At 40.7% G+C, this 18,421-nt stretch overlaps 1 protein-coding gene across 1 annotated transcript in view; it reads right to left on the bottom strand.

The window, feature by feature from the left end:
• Nucleotides 1-18,421, bottom strand: part of SMG6 (SMG6 nonsense mediated mRNA decay factor) — a 481,063-nt gene that overhangs the window by 417,008 nt on the left and 45,634 nt on the right. Inside the window, exons 3-7 of the mRNA XM_089657570.1 lie at nucleotides 13,748-13,937; nucleotides 10,892-11,002; nucleotides 10,687-10,793; nucleotides 9,714-9,792; nucleotides 4,550-4,660 (exon numbers count right to left, since the gene is read on the bottom strand). Of these exons, the coding sequence (XP_089513696.1) occupies nucleotides 4,550-4,660; nucleotides 9,714-9,792; nucleotides 10,687-10,793; nucleotides 10,892-11,002; nucleotides 13,748-13,937 (598 nt within the window). The remainder of the gene's footprint in view (nucleotides 1-4,549; nucleotides 4,661-9,713; nucleotides 9,793-10,686; nucleotides 10,794-10,891; nucleotides 11,003-13,747; nucleotides 13,938-18,421) is intronic.

The following is an 18,421-nucleotide window of genomic DNA, read 5'->3' as shown; positions in this document are numbered from 1 at the left end:
TGGCACTGAGTCATTGTTGTTTATTGATGATATAACAGAAGACAGAAGCAGCCGGATGAATTCTGCAGTGTTTAGAGATATACTGTCAGCCCAGATTCAGCCAAATGTAGCAAAGTTGATTGGACGATGCTTCACAGTACAGCTGGATAATGATCCAAAACATACTGCAAAAGCAACACAGCAGCTTTTGAAGGAAAAGAAGTGGAATATTCCGCAATGGCCGAGTCAATCACCTGATCTCAACCCAATTGAGCATGAATTTCACTTGCTGAAGGCAAAACTAAAGGCAGAAAGACCCATAAATTAAGAACAACTGAAGACAGCTGCAGTTAGAGCCTGGCAAAGCATCAAAAAGGAGGAAACCCAGTCTTTGGTAATGTCCATGGGTTTCAGACTTCAGGCAGTCATTGCCAGTAAAATTTTCTCAACAAAATAATAATAAACATTTTATTTATGATTATATTCATTTGTCCAATTACATTTGAGCCCTGAAAATGGAGGGACTGTGTATAAAAAATGGTTGCAGTTCCCAAAATTTGTACTTGGTATTTATGTTCAACCCTTTGAAAGTCTGCACTTCAAATTCATTTGGATTGTTTCTTTTAATTAATTCTGGTGGCATACAGAGCCAAAAGTATGAAAATTGTGCCAGTGTCCAAATATATATGGAACTGTGTGTGTACATATATTATAATTCATAATATACAGTATCTTCCAGAAGTGAGTACACCCCTCTCATTTTTTAAAAGATATTATATCTTTTCATGTGACAACACTGAAGAAATGACACTTTGCTACAATGTAAAGTAGTGAGTGCACAGCTTGTATAACAGTGTAAATTTGTTGTCCCCTCAAAATAACTCAACACACAGCCATTACTGTCTAAACTGCTGGCAACAAAAGGGAGTACACCCCTAAGTGAAAATGTCCAAATTGGGCCCAAAGTGTCAATCTTTTGTGTGGTCACCATTATTTTCCAGCACTGCCTTAACTCTCTTGGGCATGGAGTTCACCAGAGCTTTACAAGTTGCCACTGGAGTCCTCTTCCACTCGACATCACGGAGCTGGTGGATGCTAGAGACCTTGTGCTCCTCCACCTTACGTTTGAGGATGCCCCAGAGATGCTCAATAGGGTTTAGGTCTGGAGACATGCTTGGCCAGTCCATCACCTTTACCCTCAGCTTCTTTAGCAAGGCAGTGGTCGTCTTGGAGGTGTGTTTGGGGTCGTTATGTTGGAATACTGAGCTGTGGCCAGTCTCCAAAGAAAGGAAATCATGCTCTGCTTCAGTATGTCACAGTACATGTTGGCATTCATGGTTCCCTCAATGAACTGTAGCTTCCCAGTATCGGCAGCACTCAAGCAGCCCCAGACCATGACACTCCCACCACCATGCTTGACTGTAGGCAAGACACACTTGTCTTTGTACTCCTCACATGGTTGTCGCCACACACGCTTGACACCATCTGAACAAAATACGTTTATCTGGGACTCATCAGACCACAGGACATGGTTCCAGTAATCCATGTCCTTAGTCTGCTTGTCTTCAGCAGACTGTTTGTGGGCATTCTTGTGCATAATCATTAGAAGAGGCTTCCTTCTGGGATGACAGCCATGTAGACAAATTTGATGCAGTGTGCTGCATATGGTCTGAGCACTGACAGAGTGACCCTCCACCCCTTGAACCTCTGCAGCAATGCTGGCAGCACTCATACGTCTATTTCCCCAAAGATAACCTCTGAATATGATGCTGAGCATGTTTCAGTTTCAGGGTCTTGGCAATCTTCTTATAGCCTAGGCCGTCTTTATGTAGAGCAACAATTTTTTTTTCAGATCCTCAGAGAGTTCTTTGTCATGAGGTGGCATGCTGAACTTCCAGTGACCAGTATGAGAGAGTGAGAGCGCTAACACCAAATTTAACACACCTGCTACCCATTCACACCCGAGACCTTGTAACACTAACGAATCACATGACATCGGGGAGGGAAAATGGCTAATTGGACCCAATTTGGATATTTTCACTTAGGGGTGTACTCACGTTTGTTGCCAGTGGTTAAGAAATTAATGGCTGTGTGTTGAGTTATTTTGAGGGGACAGCAAATTTACACTGTTATACAAGCTGTACACTCACTACTTTACATTGTAGCAAAGTGTCATTTCTTCAGTGTTGTCACATGAAAAGATATATATATTTATATATATATATATATATATATATATATATATATATATATATATATATATATATATATATATACACATATATACATACATACATACATATACATACACACACACACACACACACACACAAATACATACACATATATACATAAAGAGAAGATTTGGGGCAAAGTGCTGTGGTCAGAGGAGACCAAAATTGAGCTCTTTGGCATTAACTTGACTAGCCGTGTTTAGAGGAAGAAAAATGCCGAATTGAGGGGCCAATGGACCGGGCCATGTATTGTAAATTCTTGGATGAGAACCTTCTTCCCTCAGCCAGAACACTAAAGATGGGTTGTGGATGGGTCTTCCAGCATGACAATGACCTAAAACATACTGCCAAGGCAACACAGGAGTGGCTCAAGAAGCAGCGCATTAGGGTCACATTAGGGTCACGAAGCGGCCTAGCCAATCTCCAGACCTTAATCCTATAGAAAGGGTATGGAGGGAGCTGAAACTTCAATTTGCCAAGCAACAGCCAAGAAACCTTAAGGATTTAGAGAAGATCTGTAAAGAACCAAAATCCCTCCCAAGATGTGTGCAAAGCTGGTAACCAACTACAAGAAACGTCTTACCTCTGTGCTTGCCAACAAGGGTTTCTCCACCAAGTACCACCAAGTCAAGTTTTGCTTGGAGATCAAATACTTATTTTACTCACTGAACTGAAACTCATGTATAATATGTTTTTTCTGAATTTTTGGTTGATATTCTCTCTATCATTTTAAATACACCCACGATAAAAAAAATTTTTATAAATAGGCAAACTTAAAAAATCTGTTGGGGATCGAATAATTATTTTCCCCACTGTATATCGCTGCTCAAACTGTGGCTAGAAACAGTTCAGGCCAGTCAACAATCCCCAAGGAAAAGAAAGGTGGACAGGAAAGGCTGGTCAGGAGACTTCAGGTGTTGGCCTCCATCAGAACCAGGGTCAAAATCCCAGAAACATGTAGGGGGCCCCACTGATTGCACAAAGGCCACACAGCTAAGCGAAGCTGAATGAAGAAGGGGCACTTCCCAACTCACCACCTGTGAAAAGGTGAGGCAGTAACGTTCACTCTCCACCTTGTCCAAACAGAAATTAAGTGCATTCTTTGAACAGCCATTGTTGTGAGTGGCCAACAGCCTGTGTTCAGAATACATCAGGCTAGCTGCTGAACACAGGACCCAGAAGCAAGTTGGGACCACTGGAACAGTGGTGTCTACTTCAGATATTTCCAGCCTTCAGGGGCATTGGCCAGGTAAGCTGGACCAATGTAACTATGTAAAAATTCAACACACCTGGAATTCATCTTTAATGAATGGGCACCTAATGTGATGGCTATGGTAAAATGTCTATTCGATTTCCTCCTAAATATATATACACTTTATACATATTTACTTTTATATTTTTATACTTTATATTTCTAAATATATGTGTTGTGCGTATATATTTTGTCTGCTGGGTTTTGCAGTCCTCCTTAACTTGTTTGTTCAGCGATGTTCTCAACCCCACCCGTCGAGCTGTGAGGATCTTGCAGTTGCGGCCTTGAATATGTGAGGGAGTGAAGAGATAACGGCGACAAGTTTCAAGTTTTTGCCTTCTTTCTATATTTCAGCCAACCAAAATGTGCTTTTTAGACTATGATCATATTTACATAATGACGTATACTCTATTGTTTTCTATGTAAAAAAGGTTAAGCACCGCCCTGCAATAAACAGAGATGAGGACGTGGTTATACTGCACCGTTGTCAGTGTGATCATTTTCCGGCGTGCACATGCAATTCATTTCTCAAAAAATTAGGAACAGCAGCAGAAATCCTACCCTGAACCCCATTGTGGTTCTCACGACCATTTTACTAAAACTAAGACTGTTATTAGCATTGCTCCAATAGGGCCAGGGCATATGTGTGGCCTGAAGACATGCATTTAGTTTTGTATTAGTTTGTAGTCTTAGAATTGCCGTGTGTTAACTCCTGGTCGCAAGGACAAAAAACTTTCATGTCCCTTGTGTACTGAAGATGTAGACCTTATAATGTTTAAACTTCCCTATGCCATACCAGAGGCTTTTGGCAAAACTGACAAAGCAAAAAATAAAAATTAGAGAATTACCTTTTCTATTTGTCAAAAAAAACACACCACCACCAAAGGGCATACCCTCCAAAGTTTTCTGCGATTTTTCAAGTCTCAAATAACGTTCTTGAAACCAGTTAAAGAATTTATGTGTTTTCTAAAAGCTCAGGTTACCAAGTCAAACCTTAAAGATCTACAAGTGAAGGTTACAGATCATTCAGTTCCTGAGAAAAGAATTACAGTGCCTTCAACACCAATAAAATGAAGCATCTTACCTTGCGTTTAGTTTCTTCAAACAAGCTCATAAGACTCTCCTTGGCAGTCAAGATCGGGTTGCTGGCAGCCAGGCTGCGCATGTAGTAATAAACAGCATCCAGTTTCCTCCTCTGCAGCACAAGCAAACAATTCAATTCACATTTCACTTATTAAACTAAGCAAATCCAATTACAGGCAGCACAAGCATAAGGAAGTTCAAAATTAGACACCTCCCTAACCCCCAAACTCATTCACATACAAATGTATGTGTCAGTTATACATTGGTGCTGATGTATCAATGAAGACAGTTCACTTTGCAACGTAAAGACAATCAGACAAAAACCGCTTATCTGGATGCCAAAAATACATTTTTGAAGTTTTAATCACTCTTAAGCTGGCCATAGATGGTTCGAATCTCAGTCAGTCCCTGCTGAATGGGCCAAGATTCAAACCACCTGTGGGCAGTTTGATTGTACCCAATTCAACTATTTAAGACTTGAGTACAACCAGCCTGTCAGATTTTTCATGTGATTATTGGCAGCAGCTAGAAATAATCACTGTATTTTCACTGTATTTTCCTGGCAGGGACCGCTCTATTAGACAATGGATATGGTTGGATTGCGTGGTTTCAGAAAGTATAAGTGACTATATTCAGAATAATCACTGGGAGACCCGATTTCCAAACAGACCGTATACTGGGTCCAGACCTCTGTCAATATCATCACTAAGTTTTGCCCTGCCATTCATCAATTTAATGCCAGAATATCAATGGCCAATAAAAGATGTTACAATGAACTGTTGAATAAGGGCTCCAAGAATAAGCATCGGGAGAGGCGGCATAGCTCGGTGATGACTTCGAGAGAAGTTAAAGAACGTTGGCAGATTTGTAAGTTTCATATCTTGGAGTAAAGTGCAGGACACAGGGTGAGTATTCACAGACCCTGGGTTATGGGCTTATACCTTCAAGGTGACTGGACACTGACAAGCTTTTGGGGAAACTTTCTGTGGGTGATTTCCCTATAAATGCACCCCACTCCGTGACTCCTCAATTTTGTAGCAAGCAATGCAGAGTAACCAGGGAAAAGAAGGAGGGGTGGCCTGTGTCCTAAACTCAAAGATATAGAGTTCACGGACAAGTCAAAATTCCTCTTGGCACGTCCCCAAGCAATTAAAGAGAAAGATGGGCAACAACTAGGCAAAAAGGATTGTGCCAACAGGCACAACAGTCAGCAGACCTAACTTCTGAGTGCCGCTGCAAGAACCTTGCAGCCAAACACTGAATCCTCAGAAGATCATACACCTCGTAGAACTTTGAAAAACGTATGAACAAGAACCAGGATGATAGCCTTACAAAGCTGGGCTACAGATATCTGGTATTGGAATGTCCAGAGCAGAGAGAAGTAAGTTGAGATCCCAAGAAGCACAGGATGCTGCAATGAAGGCTTGATGCAAGCTACACCTTGAATAAAAGGTTTTCAACAAGAGAAAGCATGGGTCAGAGGTTTTGAAAAATAATTGACAAGGTCAAAACCTGTCCTTTTAGAGAATTTAAAGGCCAAATTATGTTCAAGAAGGGATTGCAGGAAGACAAGAATGCAAGGCACATAGTAATCTTTCGGACTGAAATGCCTGGTGTTCACACCAGGCAAAGAAGGATTTCCAGGTATGATAGTAAATCTTTGTGAAGTGTCTTTTTGCATTAAGCAAGTTAGGAATGACAGACTCCGAGACCCCTGTTTCTTAAAGAAGTAATAAACAAAAAAAAAAAAATTATGTGCAGGTTACCAGTTTTTAGATGTGGTGGCTGCATTTGTTTTTTTTTCTCCTCTATTTTTGCCTGGTGATCCTGCCAGTAAGTCTTATTTGCCAACTTCCTTTAACAGTCAAAGTAGCTCCTAGATTGTAAGCTCCAAGGAGCAGGGCCCTCCTATCCCTCTTGTATTGAACTGGATTGTTGCTGTATTGTCTCCCGTTATATTGTAAAGCACTGAGCAAACTGTTGGCGCTATATAAACCCTGTATAATATTAATAATAATAATAATAATAATAAGTAGCAGTTAAAAAGCAGTAGAGTGATGAGACAAACCATTTACCACCGATAGGGGGCCTTACAATGGTCCTATTTTATCCCAAAAGAAAAAATATTTTTTTTGCTGTAGTTGCTTATATTCTCCTCATTAAAGCAGAGTACCACCCAAAAGTGGAAGGTCCACTTTCCTGCCTCCTCCCTCCGCTACCACATATGGCACCTTTTGGGGGGGGGGGGGGTGTCTTAGAGGACTGCAGCCCATTCACAAAGTGCAGCACATTCACAGTAGGGAACCAGCAGTAAAGCCGCAAGACTTAACTGCTGGTTTCCCTTAGTCAAGATGGTGGCGCCAGCACCTGACAGGCGATGAAGAATCGTCTCAGGGTAAGGACACCACTGGATGCCTGGACAGGTAAGTACCCTACTATTAAAAGTCAGCAGCCTCAGTATTTGTTGCTGCTAATTTTTTTTGGGGGGGAGGTGGTGGGGCCCAGAACGCTTTAAGCGTCAATTAAACTGAAAAGAAAAACCTATTCACAACATCCAGACAGGTGAATGACACTCTCCAGGAGGTGGGCATATCATTGTCAAAGTCTACAATCAAGAGAAGACTTCACAAGAGCAAATACAGAGGGTTCACCACAAGGTGCAAACCATTCATAAGCCTGAAGAATAGAAAACCAGATTAGACTTTGCCAAAAACATTTGAAAAAGCCAGACCAGTTCTGGAAAAGCATACTTTATACGGATGAAATTAAGATTAATCTGTACCTGAATGACGGGAACAGAAAAGGGTGGAAAAGGCTTGGAACAGCTCATGATCCAAAGCATGCAACGTCATCTGTAAAACATGGTGGAGGCAGTGTGATGGCATGGGCATGCATGGCTTCCAGTGGCACTGGGTCATTGGTGTTTATTGATGATGTGACAGAAAACAGAAGCAGCCAGATGAATTCTGCAGTGTTTAGAGATATACTGTCAGCCCAGATTCAGCCAAATGCAGCAACGTTGATTGGCCAACGCTTCACAGTACAAATGGATAATGATCCAAAACACACTGCAAAAGCAACCCAAGAGCTTTTGAAGGAAAAGAAGTGGAATATTCTGCAATGGCCGAGTCAATCACCTGATCTCAAGCCAACTGAGCATGCATTTCACTTGCTGAAGGCAAAACTAAAAGACAAAAAAACCTAAAAAGAACAACTGAAGACAGCTGCAGTTAGAGCCTGGCAAAGCATCAGAAAGGAGGAAACCCAGTCTTTGGTAATGTCCATGGGTTCCAGACTTCAGGCAGTCATTGCCAGTAAAGGATTCTCAACAAAATACTAAAAATGAAAAATTTATTTAGGACTATATTCATCTGTCCAATTACATTTGAGCCCCTGAAATGGAGGGACTGTGTATAAATTGTGTACAAGTATGAAAATTGTGCCTGTGTCCAAATATATATGGGACTTAACTATCTCATTGCTGGTGTATCAGTGATTTTCATGCTCTTTACACGTGGTTTTAGCCTTGCAAGAATGTTGCATCTTTGGTACGCTTTCAGAAACTGTGGCAAAAACATGCAATCCACTGGAAAGTCTATGGCACTGAGGCTAAAACTGCAAGGTAAAGAGCATGAAAACCGCCAATACACCACCACTGCAGCCAAACCAAAGTGTGCAACTGAAACCATCCTATAAATGTACTTTTATTATCATGGTACCTACTCATCTGGGTATACTCACAAGTAAATAGACATGCTCTTGCCTTATGTACACCATTTTAAGTTTACCAATAACTGTATTTGTTTTATAATTTATGTTCTGTAAGGGTAATCTCAATGCTAGGGAGCTCGAGGAGGGGTGGGGTGGAATTTTTGTTGAGGATAATGTTGGGGTTTGTTTGTAAAACATGCTAAATTTTAATATTTGATTAAAAAAAAATAAAAAAATAAAAATGAAAAATAAATATATACAACAATACAGTAAGACCATCACATTTTCAACCACCTAAAGTCATGATTATTATGTCTGTTGCTACTTTTAGGTCAAGCCAAGAACCCAAACGTGGAGGCAGAGGCACCGATTAACTAATTATCCACTTGCCCTCCAGAGGATTTACCCCCCTTCCTGACCAGGCAATTTTTTCCGATACAGCACTGCGTTACTTTAACTGACAAATTGCGCAGTCATGCAACGCTGCACCCAAATGAGATTTACGTCCTCATTCCCCCACAAATAGAGCTTTCTTTCCGTGGTAATTGATCGCCTGTGCCTTTTTTATTTTTTGCGCTATAAACAAAAAGAGACCATTGAGAAAAGAAAAAAAAAATTTTTTTGACTTTTTGCTATTCAACATGTCCAGTAAAGAAAATGCAAATAATCAATTTTCATTATAAATTTAGGCCAAAATGTATTCTGCTACAGGTCTTTGCTAAAAAAAAAAGAAAAAAAAAATCCCAATACGTGTAGATTAATTGGTTTATGTGAAAGTTATAGCAATTACAAATGCCGGTATAGATACAGGAATTTTTTTTTGTACTAGTAATGCTGGCGATCAGTGACTTATAGAGGGACTGCGGTGGGCATTCTAACACTGGGGAGAATGGATTTGGTGTCACTGACATCCCCAGTGACACCAATATAGTCATCAGTACTAATAAAAAGCATTGACACTGTACTAATGGCACTGAGCAGGAAGGTGTTAACAACTGGGGTGAGCAAAGGGTTACCTGTGTGCGGTTTTACTACATGTGCTGTGTCTGTGGTTCACTGAGGGCACACTGCTTTGCATGGCTCTGCTATACAGGAGCCGACAGGGGAGAGATCTGTATTGTTTACATACAGGTCTCTCCCCCCGGAGATACTCTGCGATCACCAGGTGCCGGCGAGTAATCACCGCCTGGGACCCAGTAATTGACAGCCGAGGCAGCGAATGGTGGCGCGGGTAGGGCGCGTGCCCCCTACCCAGAACAGCAAATTCACACACACACATACATACACATACACACACACACATATACATACACACACACACGATTTTTCGCACCCCTGCCGCCTTGTAACAGTATTTCTGCTATAGAGTGGAGGGGAAGCAATTAAATTCCTTGCCTTTTCACCCCTCTACATATACCAATACAGATTTGTGGCTGTGAGAAGTCTCAGCTTACCGTGTATATGGCGAGAAGTGCCAGCTGGTTATACGGTCGTCCATTCTTTGGAGCAATGTGTTGTGCTTTTAGGTACCAGCTGCAAAGACATTGTTGAGAATCACCATGCAGACCAGGTTTCTCGCAAAATTAAAGCAGACCTTTCCCCTCAAAACATAAGAAGCACATTAGCACGCAACTATGCATGTTAACATAATAAACTAATATTGCAAAAGGTTGTCATTTCTGTTACCCATTTCTTAATCTTCATTCTCCCTCGTGAGCCGCTGGAGAAGCAGATGATGCTGTGTATTGATCTGCATTTTAGTGCAGCTATAAACACAGGTCAACGCAAGGACACCTCACAATGGTTTTTATATATCCTGTTCACACTACAATGCTGCGTTGACCTGCATTGCGTTAAAATGCAACATGTATGCATTTTAACGCAACACAGGTCAATGCGTGTAAAATGCAGATCAACGCAGCGCAACAAAAGTAAAGTAAAAAAGTTTGATTTTGTAGCCCACAGGATGTGGCGTCACAGGAAATCCTGCAAAATGCAGTGCATTTTAACAAGCACTAAAACGCACATCAACATACGTCAAAGGTGCATCAACGCAAGTCAATGCGTGTTAAAACATGCATAAAATGGATGGAAATGTACATCCATTTTTGCTGTATTTTATTAGAAGTCAATGTGATTTCAGCCTCAAGATGTTAGGGGGGAAAACAAAACAAAATGTCAATGGTGGGCCATACCCAAAAGCTAGAAAGAAGCTAGCCATCAATGAAAGTGGTTCTTAAGATGGCACTGTAGATTTTCTTGGCATGGGGTGAATGAAGCAATGAAATTGGGGAATAATTATGCTTCCTATGTTAATTTCATTATTGTTGGCTGTTTATTAAAACAAAAACAAAAAAAAAAAAAACGAGGGGTGGGCAGGAGTCTGCTTTAAGGTAGTAAAATATTATATCAAATGGAGGTTGTTACCTGCGAGCTTTTCCATAGTTACATGTGTCTGCAGCCTGCTCTCTGTAACGAGCAATGTCACCCTGGCAAATCATGGATCGCTGTGCACTGATCAAAGCAAACTTCACCTGAGCAAAATAAAAAGCATTTCTCACAAAATAAAAAGTAATTTCTCAGAAGCTGAAAATCATAGCATAATGCCAAAAAACACATGAACACAACATACCGTTTTGCGAAGGGGCTTGCTTCGAATTGCCATCCCATCCATATAATCCTCTAATTTAAACTGGTATGTTGTCTGCAACTTCTGAAGCAAACCATCAAAAAACATTGTACTCTACAGAGAAGAGAAAATTGTGCATGAAGAAAATACCCATGAAACTAATACATATATCTACCTATCTTTTGCCCACTATGGTCCGTTCATCTGACACTTAAGTGTTACAAAAATGCAGAGCTTCTGCTGTTTATACAGGACAGCTTACGTTAGACTAAAACTACTGGGTTCTATTTACCATACAATGTGACTTTTGTATGAGTATTCCCGGAGGATGGCACCCATAGCAGTTGTGGATCATCAGAGCAGGAATTTCAATACTTACAGCGGCACTCCAAGCCATTCAAATATGGGTAGCAGCTTTTTTTTTTTTTTTTTTTTTTTTTTTAAATCCTGATAACATTTTGTTGATTTGTTATTTGCCTTTTTTGCCATATTTTCTTTAAATACACCACATTTATAAACAGGCATACATCTGCACGGGTACTGAGGCACTAGGACAATGCTAAATAGGACATATATATCTCACAGGAGTACACCCCTCACATTTTTGTAAATATTTTATTATATCTTTTCATGTGACAACACTGAGGAAATGATACTTTCTTACAATGTAAAGTAGTGAGTGTACAACTTGTATAACAGTGTAAATTTGCTGTCCCCTCAAAATAACTCAGCACAGCCATTAATGTCTAAACCGCTGGCAACAAAAGTGAGTACACCCCTAAGTGAAAATGTCCAAATTGGGCCCAAAAAGTGTCAATATTTTATGTGGCTACCATTATTTTCCAGCAGTGCCTTAACCCTCTTGGGCATGGAGTTCACCAGAGCTTCACAGGTTGCCACTAGAGTCCTCTTCCACTCCTCCATGACAACATCATGGAGCTGGTGGATGTTAGAGACCTTGTGCAACTCCACCTTCCGTTTGAGGATGCCACACAGATGCTCAATAGCGTTTAGGTCTGGAGACATGCTTGGCCAGTCCATCACCTTTACCCTCAGCTTTTTTAGCAAGGCAGTGGTCATCTTGGAGGTTTTTTTGGGGTCATTATGTTGGAATACTGCCCTGCTGCCCAGTCTCTGAAGGGAGGGGATCATGATCTGCTCCAGTATGTCACAGTACATGTTGGCATTCATGGTTCCCTCAATGAACTGTAGCTCCCCAGTGCTCATCCATATGAACCCATCTGTATGAAAGTTGTAAAACACCACATAGGGCATAGCGGCAGTGACTGACATTTTCTGAAGTCCCATAGACTGTCTATGAGTCACTGGGTCATATGGAAGGCTGGCGCCATAGACAGGAAGTATGTCTATTGTAATATCTTTCAAAGAAAAAAGTTGGAGGAACACATTGGGAAAAAGGTGAAGGAGAAACCTAAAAAACAGTAGGAGTTTTCCAACATGCACCAAAGGAAGACACAAGTAGGTTTGCTGAAATTCCGCTTCACTACACCTGTCCTCTATTCTATTAACCACTTGCCTACTGGGCACTTATACCCCCCTTCCTGCCCAGGCCAATTTTCAGCTTTCAGCGCTGTGACACTTTGAATGACAATTGCGTGGTCATGCAACTCTGTACCCATATGACATTTTTATAATTTTTTTAACACAAATAGAGCTTTCTTTTTGTAGTATTTAATCGCCACTGGGCGTTTTATTTTTTTGTGCTATAAACAAAAAAAAGAGCAAAAAATGTAAAAAAAAAAAAAAAGTTTTTCTTTGCAAAATTTTATAATGGAAACAAACAGGTCATTTTTCTAATTCACCGATGTGTGTTGATGAGGCAGCACTGATGGGCATTGATAGGTGACACTGATGAGCTGGCACTGATGGGCGGCACTGCAAGGCACAGGTGGCTGGCACTGATCATCAGTGCCCTGATGATCAGTGCCGATCATTTTTCTGACAATTACCGTTATCGGCAGTACTTTCCTCATGCTATGACAGCGTGAGGAAAATGCAGCTGATAACCGGCAACTGTAGTTACCCGGTGAACTGTTGTGTCATTGGACACAGCTGATCACATGTTAAAAGGCAGCCATGATTGGCCGTTTACCATATCACGTGTTCAGCTGTGTCTGTAGGACACAGCGATCACCGGCGGCGCTCCTCTGGGGTTGTGTCCTGGAATGCCGTCCATGGACATCGTCCCAGAACCAGACAACTGCGCCCTTCGGCTGTAGTGCAATAGGGAACTGCTTAAAAAAGAAAAAAAAAACAAAAAAAACACAATACCAGGTACCTACTGTTACCCAACTTGTAGAGCCTCATTTGTGTTCCACACAAGAGTACTTTAGCTTCTTTTAACTAGAACTCAAATTACTTTGACATGGTATGGCCGGCCTAAGCCCTAATCACTTAGCCAGTTTTTTTTCCCCTTTATAGAGAATAGTTACTGGGGTTTAGGAGGGGGGTCATTGTTATCCTGGATAAAATGGCCCTCTCCCTCTTTAAGGATTTCTTACATGATACAAGGGCAATGATATGATGTAAACCAAAGACAATAGGTCTAGAATGACTTACTTGTTAAAGGTCAACTCCTAGATAGCATGAGTACCACATACCACTGGACTGTGTTTTGCAGTAAACTTCTAGAAAACTAGGAGTTCAGCTAAAATCAATCAATGTGCCTATTGCAATCAATGGAAAACATTAAAACGGTATCTTGTTATTCTTTGCATATTTTTCACTAAAACGATTTATCAACATGCAAGAAACGTTTTGGGTCATATGCTGCCTGTTCAATGCAGCAGAGAAAGAACAAGCCTTTCAACTTAATACATACTGTTCTGATCTGCTCACCTCATCCAAGACCTGCAGCAGCTTCTTGCGAAATTCCTCATTTTCAGGTGATGGCTCTTTTAAGAAATGTCGAAACTTTTCGATGACCTGATAGAAGACATTTTTCCATAAGAGCTGATCCACATTGTGATGGTCACAGAACTCTATGTCAGCGAGGAGGCAGTGCTCATACAGATGAAGTAGTTCTAGCCTATGGAAAAGATCTAGGCATAATTAATAAATCATGTAAATTTTAACACTGTTTCATATATGGTTGTAAACAATCAGGTAGTTTGTATTACAAATGGCCAGAAATCAAAGTAAAGGGAATGCTATCTTACCTTTTGCCCTAGATCAAACTCCAAAACAAAAGGAACAAGTACTAGAGCAGGTCATACAACAGTTTGTCAAACTATCAATTATTTTATTTTTAAGATGAACTCATTGCAAGTCAAAGCAACAGGTTCACTTTAATTTAGCCCTTCAAAGCAGCATATACATCATTTTTGCACAGGCCAGATCTAGGGGGGTGCTGGGGTGGGCTATGCCCCCCTAGATTTTAGTTGTGCCCCCCAAAGCCATCTGTGTGGTGAGGAGGAGCTCTGCTGCCTGTGCCCAGGCTGTGTGAAGTGCAGGGATGGAAGAAGGAGCTCTGCTGAGTGCCCTGCCAGCAGTGACCCCTGTCCTCTGCCCTGCTGACCCGACATTTTTTATTGCACTCCCACATCAGACAGGCTAGATCTGGCCCTGCTTTTACATCCCCTGACACAAGGATACTTTCCTACAGTAGCCTGCAGTAGCGGATTGCAGGTGCAAAATCAGGTTCCTGCACTCTCCCTCCAGCTTTCTGCGCTTACCCATGAAGTGGGTAGCTTTCTGCGCTTATGCATGAAGTTATAAAGTTGGAGGAAGAGTGAATGGACTATGAGCATGCCGATCAGCATGCTCGTAGTCATTGGAGGACCACAAGTCAGTCTGCCAGTCTTGCAGTTTATTTATTCACAAATTTTAAAATATGATAGTGGCTGCAGGGGAGAAGGTTCTCTGCCCGTTGTTACAGGGGAAGGGAGTAAAAAGCTGGAGCATGTTACACCCCAAATATGAGTGTACCTTGTAAAATTTTCAAAAGGTGAACTTAACCTTAAAACTGCTGTAAGCAAAAGTAAAGTCCTGTGTAATGAGTCCTGTGTAGCAACAAGTCAATGGAGTCCTAGATTACACAGGGTTATGAACTCCACATGTAAGAGCACAGATTGGCCCATCGCTTTACTCTGACACATTCTCTCCCTTTCTCCCATTGCCGAGAGAAGCAGCAGTAAAGTGAAAATAAAAAAAAGTAGAGTATGTTTACTCTGGTCAAATTTCAAATAATTGAACATATGCAAAGCAAAAAAATGTGTCCAGATTTCTTTCTATATATTGTATCCCTCTTTTGTAAGAGAATATTAAACTTATGTGATAATGCCACTATGCTTTGTATAAAAAGAAACATTTATAAAATAAAATGTGAGTATACTGTATGCTGAGGGGTGATGGAGGGATTAGGGCAAGCATGTTTGCTTTGTCCAATATGGACAAAGCACGTTTACCTTAATCCTTTGGGAAAAAAAAAAAAGTTTATTTTAATGGTTTGTTTTTATCAATTTCCAAAATGCAAAGTGAGCAAACAGAAAAATCTAAATCAAAATTTGGGGTGACTTACTCTTCTTTGGCTTCAAACCACGATCAATTCTTACACAATCTGCACACTTGCACAAAGTCAGGGATTTTGTAGTATTACAGTTAGGTGTATGAACAACCAATTATACAAAGCAAGTGCGAATGATCATCAATTTTATATGTAGACTGGAACACAGTCATTACTGAAGCAGAAACAGTTATTTAGGAGGCTTAAAACTGGGTAAGGAATAGCCAAGCTCTGCTACTAAAGGTGAGGTTGTGGAAGACCGAGTCATGTCACAGGTCATACACCATGGCCAGACTGAGCACAGCAACAAGGTAGTTATAGTGCATCAGCTACGTCTCTCCCAGGTAAAGATTTGAAAGTAGACTGGGGTTTCAAGATGTGCTGTTCAGGCTCTTTTGAATAAGCAGACAGCGATGAGGACCCTAGATGCAGTGGTCGGCTGAGGAAACGTGATGCAGGAAAAAAAATAAATAAAAAAGGACACACCATGGTTACATCCCTTTGACAACAGAAGATGTCCAGCGGTGCCATTAGCGCAAAACTGGCGAAAACCAGTGGGACCAGAACTGGGGTGCAGAAAAATGTCAGCAGGTGCTTGGACCAACCTACCTGCCGAGTTCCTTTTGTGCAAGTGAAGAATTGATGCTGTTTTGAAGGCAAAAAGGTGGTCACACCAAATACTGATTTAAATTGTTCTTCTGTTCATTTACTTTCCATTTTGATAACTGATAAAAAAAAACTATTAACACTTTTTTATAAAAGCATTCCTAATTTACAGCATTTTTTCACACCTGCCTAAAACTTTTGCACAGTAATATATTAGTGCAATATATATGTGATCACTGAATTGTACTAATTATGCTTTAATTGGTTCCTTATTTTTATGGCTATACATGTAAGAGTTTTTTTTTGTAATGAATTTGTACATGTTCCTACCTGAAGAAGGCTGCTAGTATTTATAGCCCGAAACTGTAGCAGGCATGGAACTTGTTTTTAATTTATGTCTTTTGCTTTTCCAATCATTTCTAAATAAATCTTAAGTGCAGCAATCCTGGACTTCTTTTTTGCTATATATGGCGGTGGGAAAGCCTGATTGCAGTGCACTAGAAGAATTACCGAAGCTGTTCACTGCACCTATGATACAGAAAAAGACACGCACTCAATGCTGCACCCAAATGAAATTTCCATCCTTTTTTCCCCCACGTACTGAGTTTTCATTAGGTTGTATTTGATTCCCTGCGCAATGTTAAGCGCAATAAAAAAAAAAAAAAAAAGGACCGACAGTTTTTGAGAAAAAAGAAAAAAATACATATTTTTGACTTTTTGCTATTAAACATGTCTAGTAAAAAAATTTTAATCAAATGTCGTCATAAATGTACGCCAAAATGTATTCTGCTACATGTCTGCTAAAAAAAATCCCAATAGGTGTACATTAATTGGTTTACGTGAAAGTTATAGCATTTGCAAATGGCAGTATATACTGTAAATTCCCAGTGACACCATTACAGTGATCAGTGTTTTAAAAAAAAAAAAAAACCTGACTGACACTGTACTAATGGCACTGAGCAGGAAGGGGTAATCACCGGGCTGGGACCCGGTGACTGACAGCCGCAGCCATGTATGGCGGCATGTGCCCTCTACACATAAAAAAAAAAAAAAAAAAAAACACACAAGATCACACACACATGATTTTGCGCACCCCTGCCACCCTGTAGCAGTATATCTTCTATAGGGCAGTCAGGAAGTGGTTAAAATGTCCACTATTGATAATTTTGGGTACGATTATCTATAGGGATGCACCACAATATTGGTGGCCGAAATATATAGGCCAAAAATAGTGTTATCAGCATTTTGCCGATAGAAAAAAAAAAGGTGCCGATAATGGCCACTGAAAAAGCATGATTTTGCCTGCAATTTTACCCACGATTTTACCATATTTAGGGTGCTGTTTTTATAGGTCATGTGACAAAAACAAAAACATTAAACCGCAACACGTGTGCATTTTTTGATGGGTTTTCAATGCATTTCAGGCCTGGTTCACAACAATGCAGTTTGTGTTGTCTGTTTTGTGTTTTTGCATGCGATTTGATGCATTTATGTGTTTATCTTTTTTGGCCAACTTGTTGGGCAGAACAAAAACGCCTGGTTCACACCAATGCAGTTTGCTTTTTTTTCCGTTTTGTATGCATGTTTTTGCGCGCATATTTTTTTAAGCATTTTTAATGCATTTTGTGCATTAAAACATATCAAACACGCATGAAAACGCATTAAAAATGCACTACATGCATACTCTTTTGAAGTCTATTGAACCAAAAACACAACAACATTTCCCCCCCACCCCCTACCCCCCTTCCTGCCCAGGCCAATTTTCAGCTTTCAGCACTGTGGCACTTTGAATGACAATTTCGTGGTCATGCAACACTGTACCCATATGAAATATTTAGCAATTTTTTTACACAAATAGAGCTTTCTTTTGGTTGTATTTAATCGCCACTGGGGTTTTGCACTGCAAAAAAAAAAAGTTTTCTTTATTTCTATTAAAAATTTTGCAAACAGGTAGTTTTACTCCTTCACCGATGTGCATTGATGAGGCTGCACTGATAGTAGGCAGCACTGATGAGGCACTGATAGCTGGCACTGACTGATAACACCTACTGGCAGCACTGATAATCAGGGCACTGATCATCAGTGCCCCAATTATTAGTGCAGATCTCCCGTCACATTTGCTGGTTATCGGCAGTACTTTCCTCACGCTGCAACAGCGTGAGGAAAGTGCAGCCGATAACCGGCAACTGTATTTACATTGTGATCTGCTGTGTCATTAGACAGCTGATCACGTGGTAAAAGGCCGCTGTGATTGGCCTTTTACCTTATCACGGGATCAGCTGTGTCCATAGGACACAGCGATCAACAACAGCACCAGGTGCGTGACACTGGTGGCGCGGTCTGGGAGGACATCCATGGACTCCCTCAAAGAACTAGATAACCGCACTGTAGCTGTCTTTCGG

This window comes from Staurois parvus, unplaced genomic scaffold, assembly GCF_062004578.1.
Source record: "Staurois parvus isolate SC_StPar_1 unplaced genomic scaffold, SC_StPar_1.0 ptg000029l, whole genome shotgun sequence".
Classification (NCBI taxonomy): Eukaryota; Metazoa; Chordata; class Amphibia; order Anura; family Ranidae; genus Staurois; species Staurois parvus.
The sequence above is the reverse complement of the archived record's forward strand: the minus strand, read 5'-3'. Positions and strand labels throughout refer to the sequence as shown.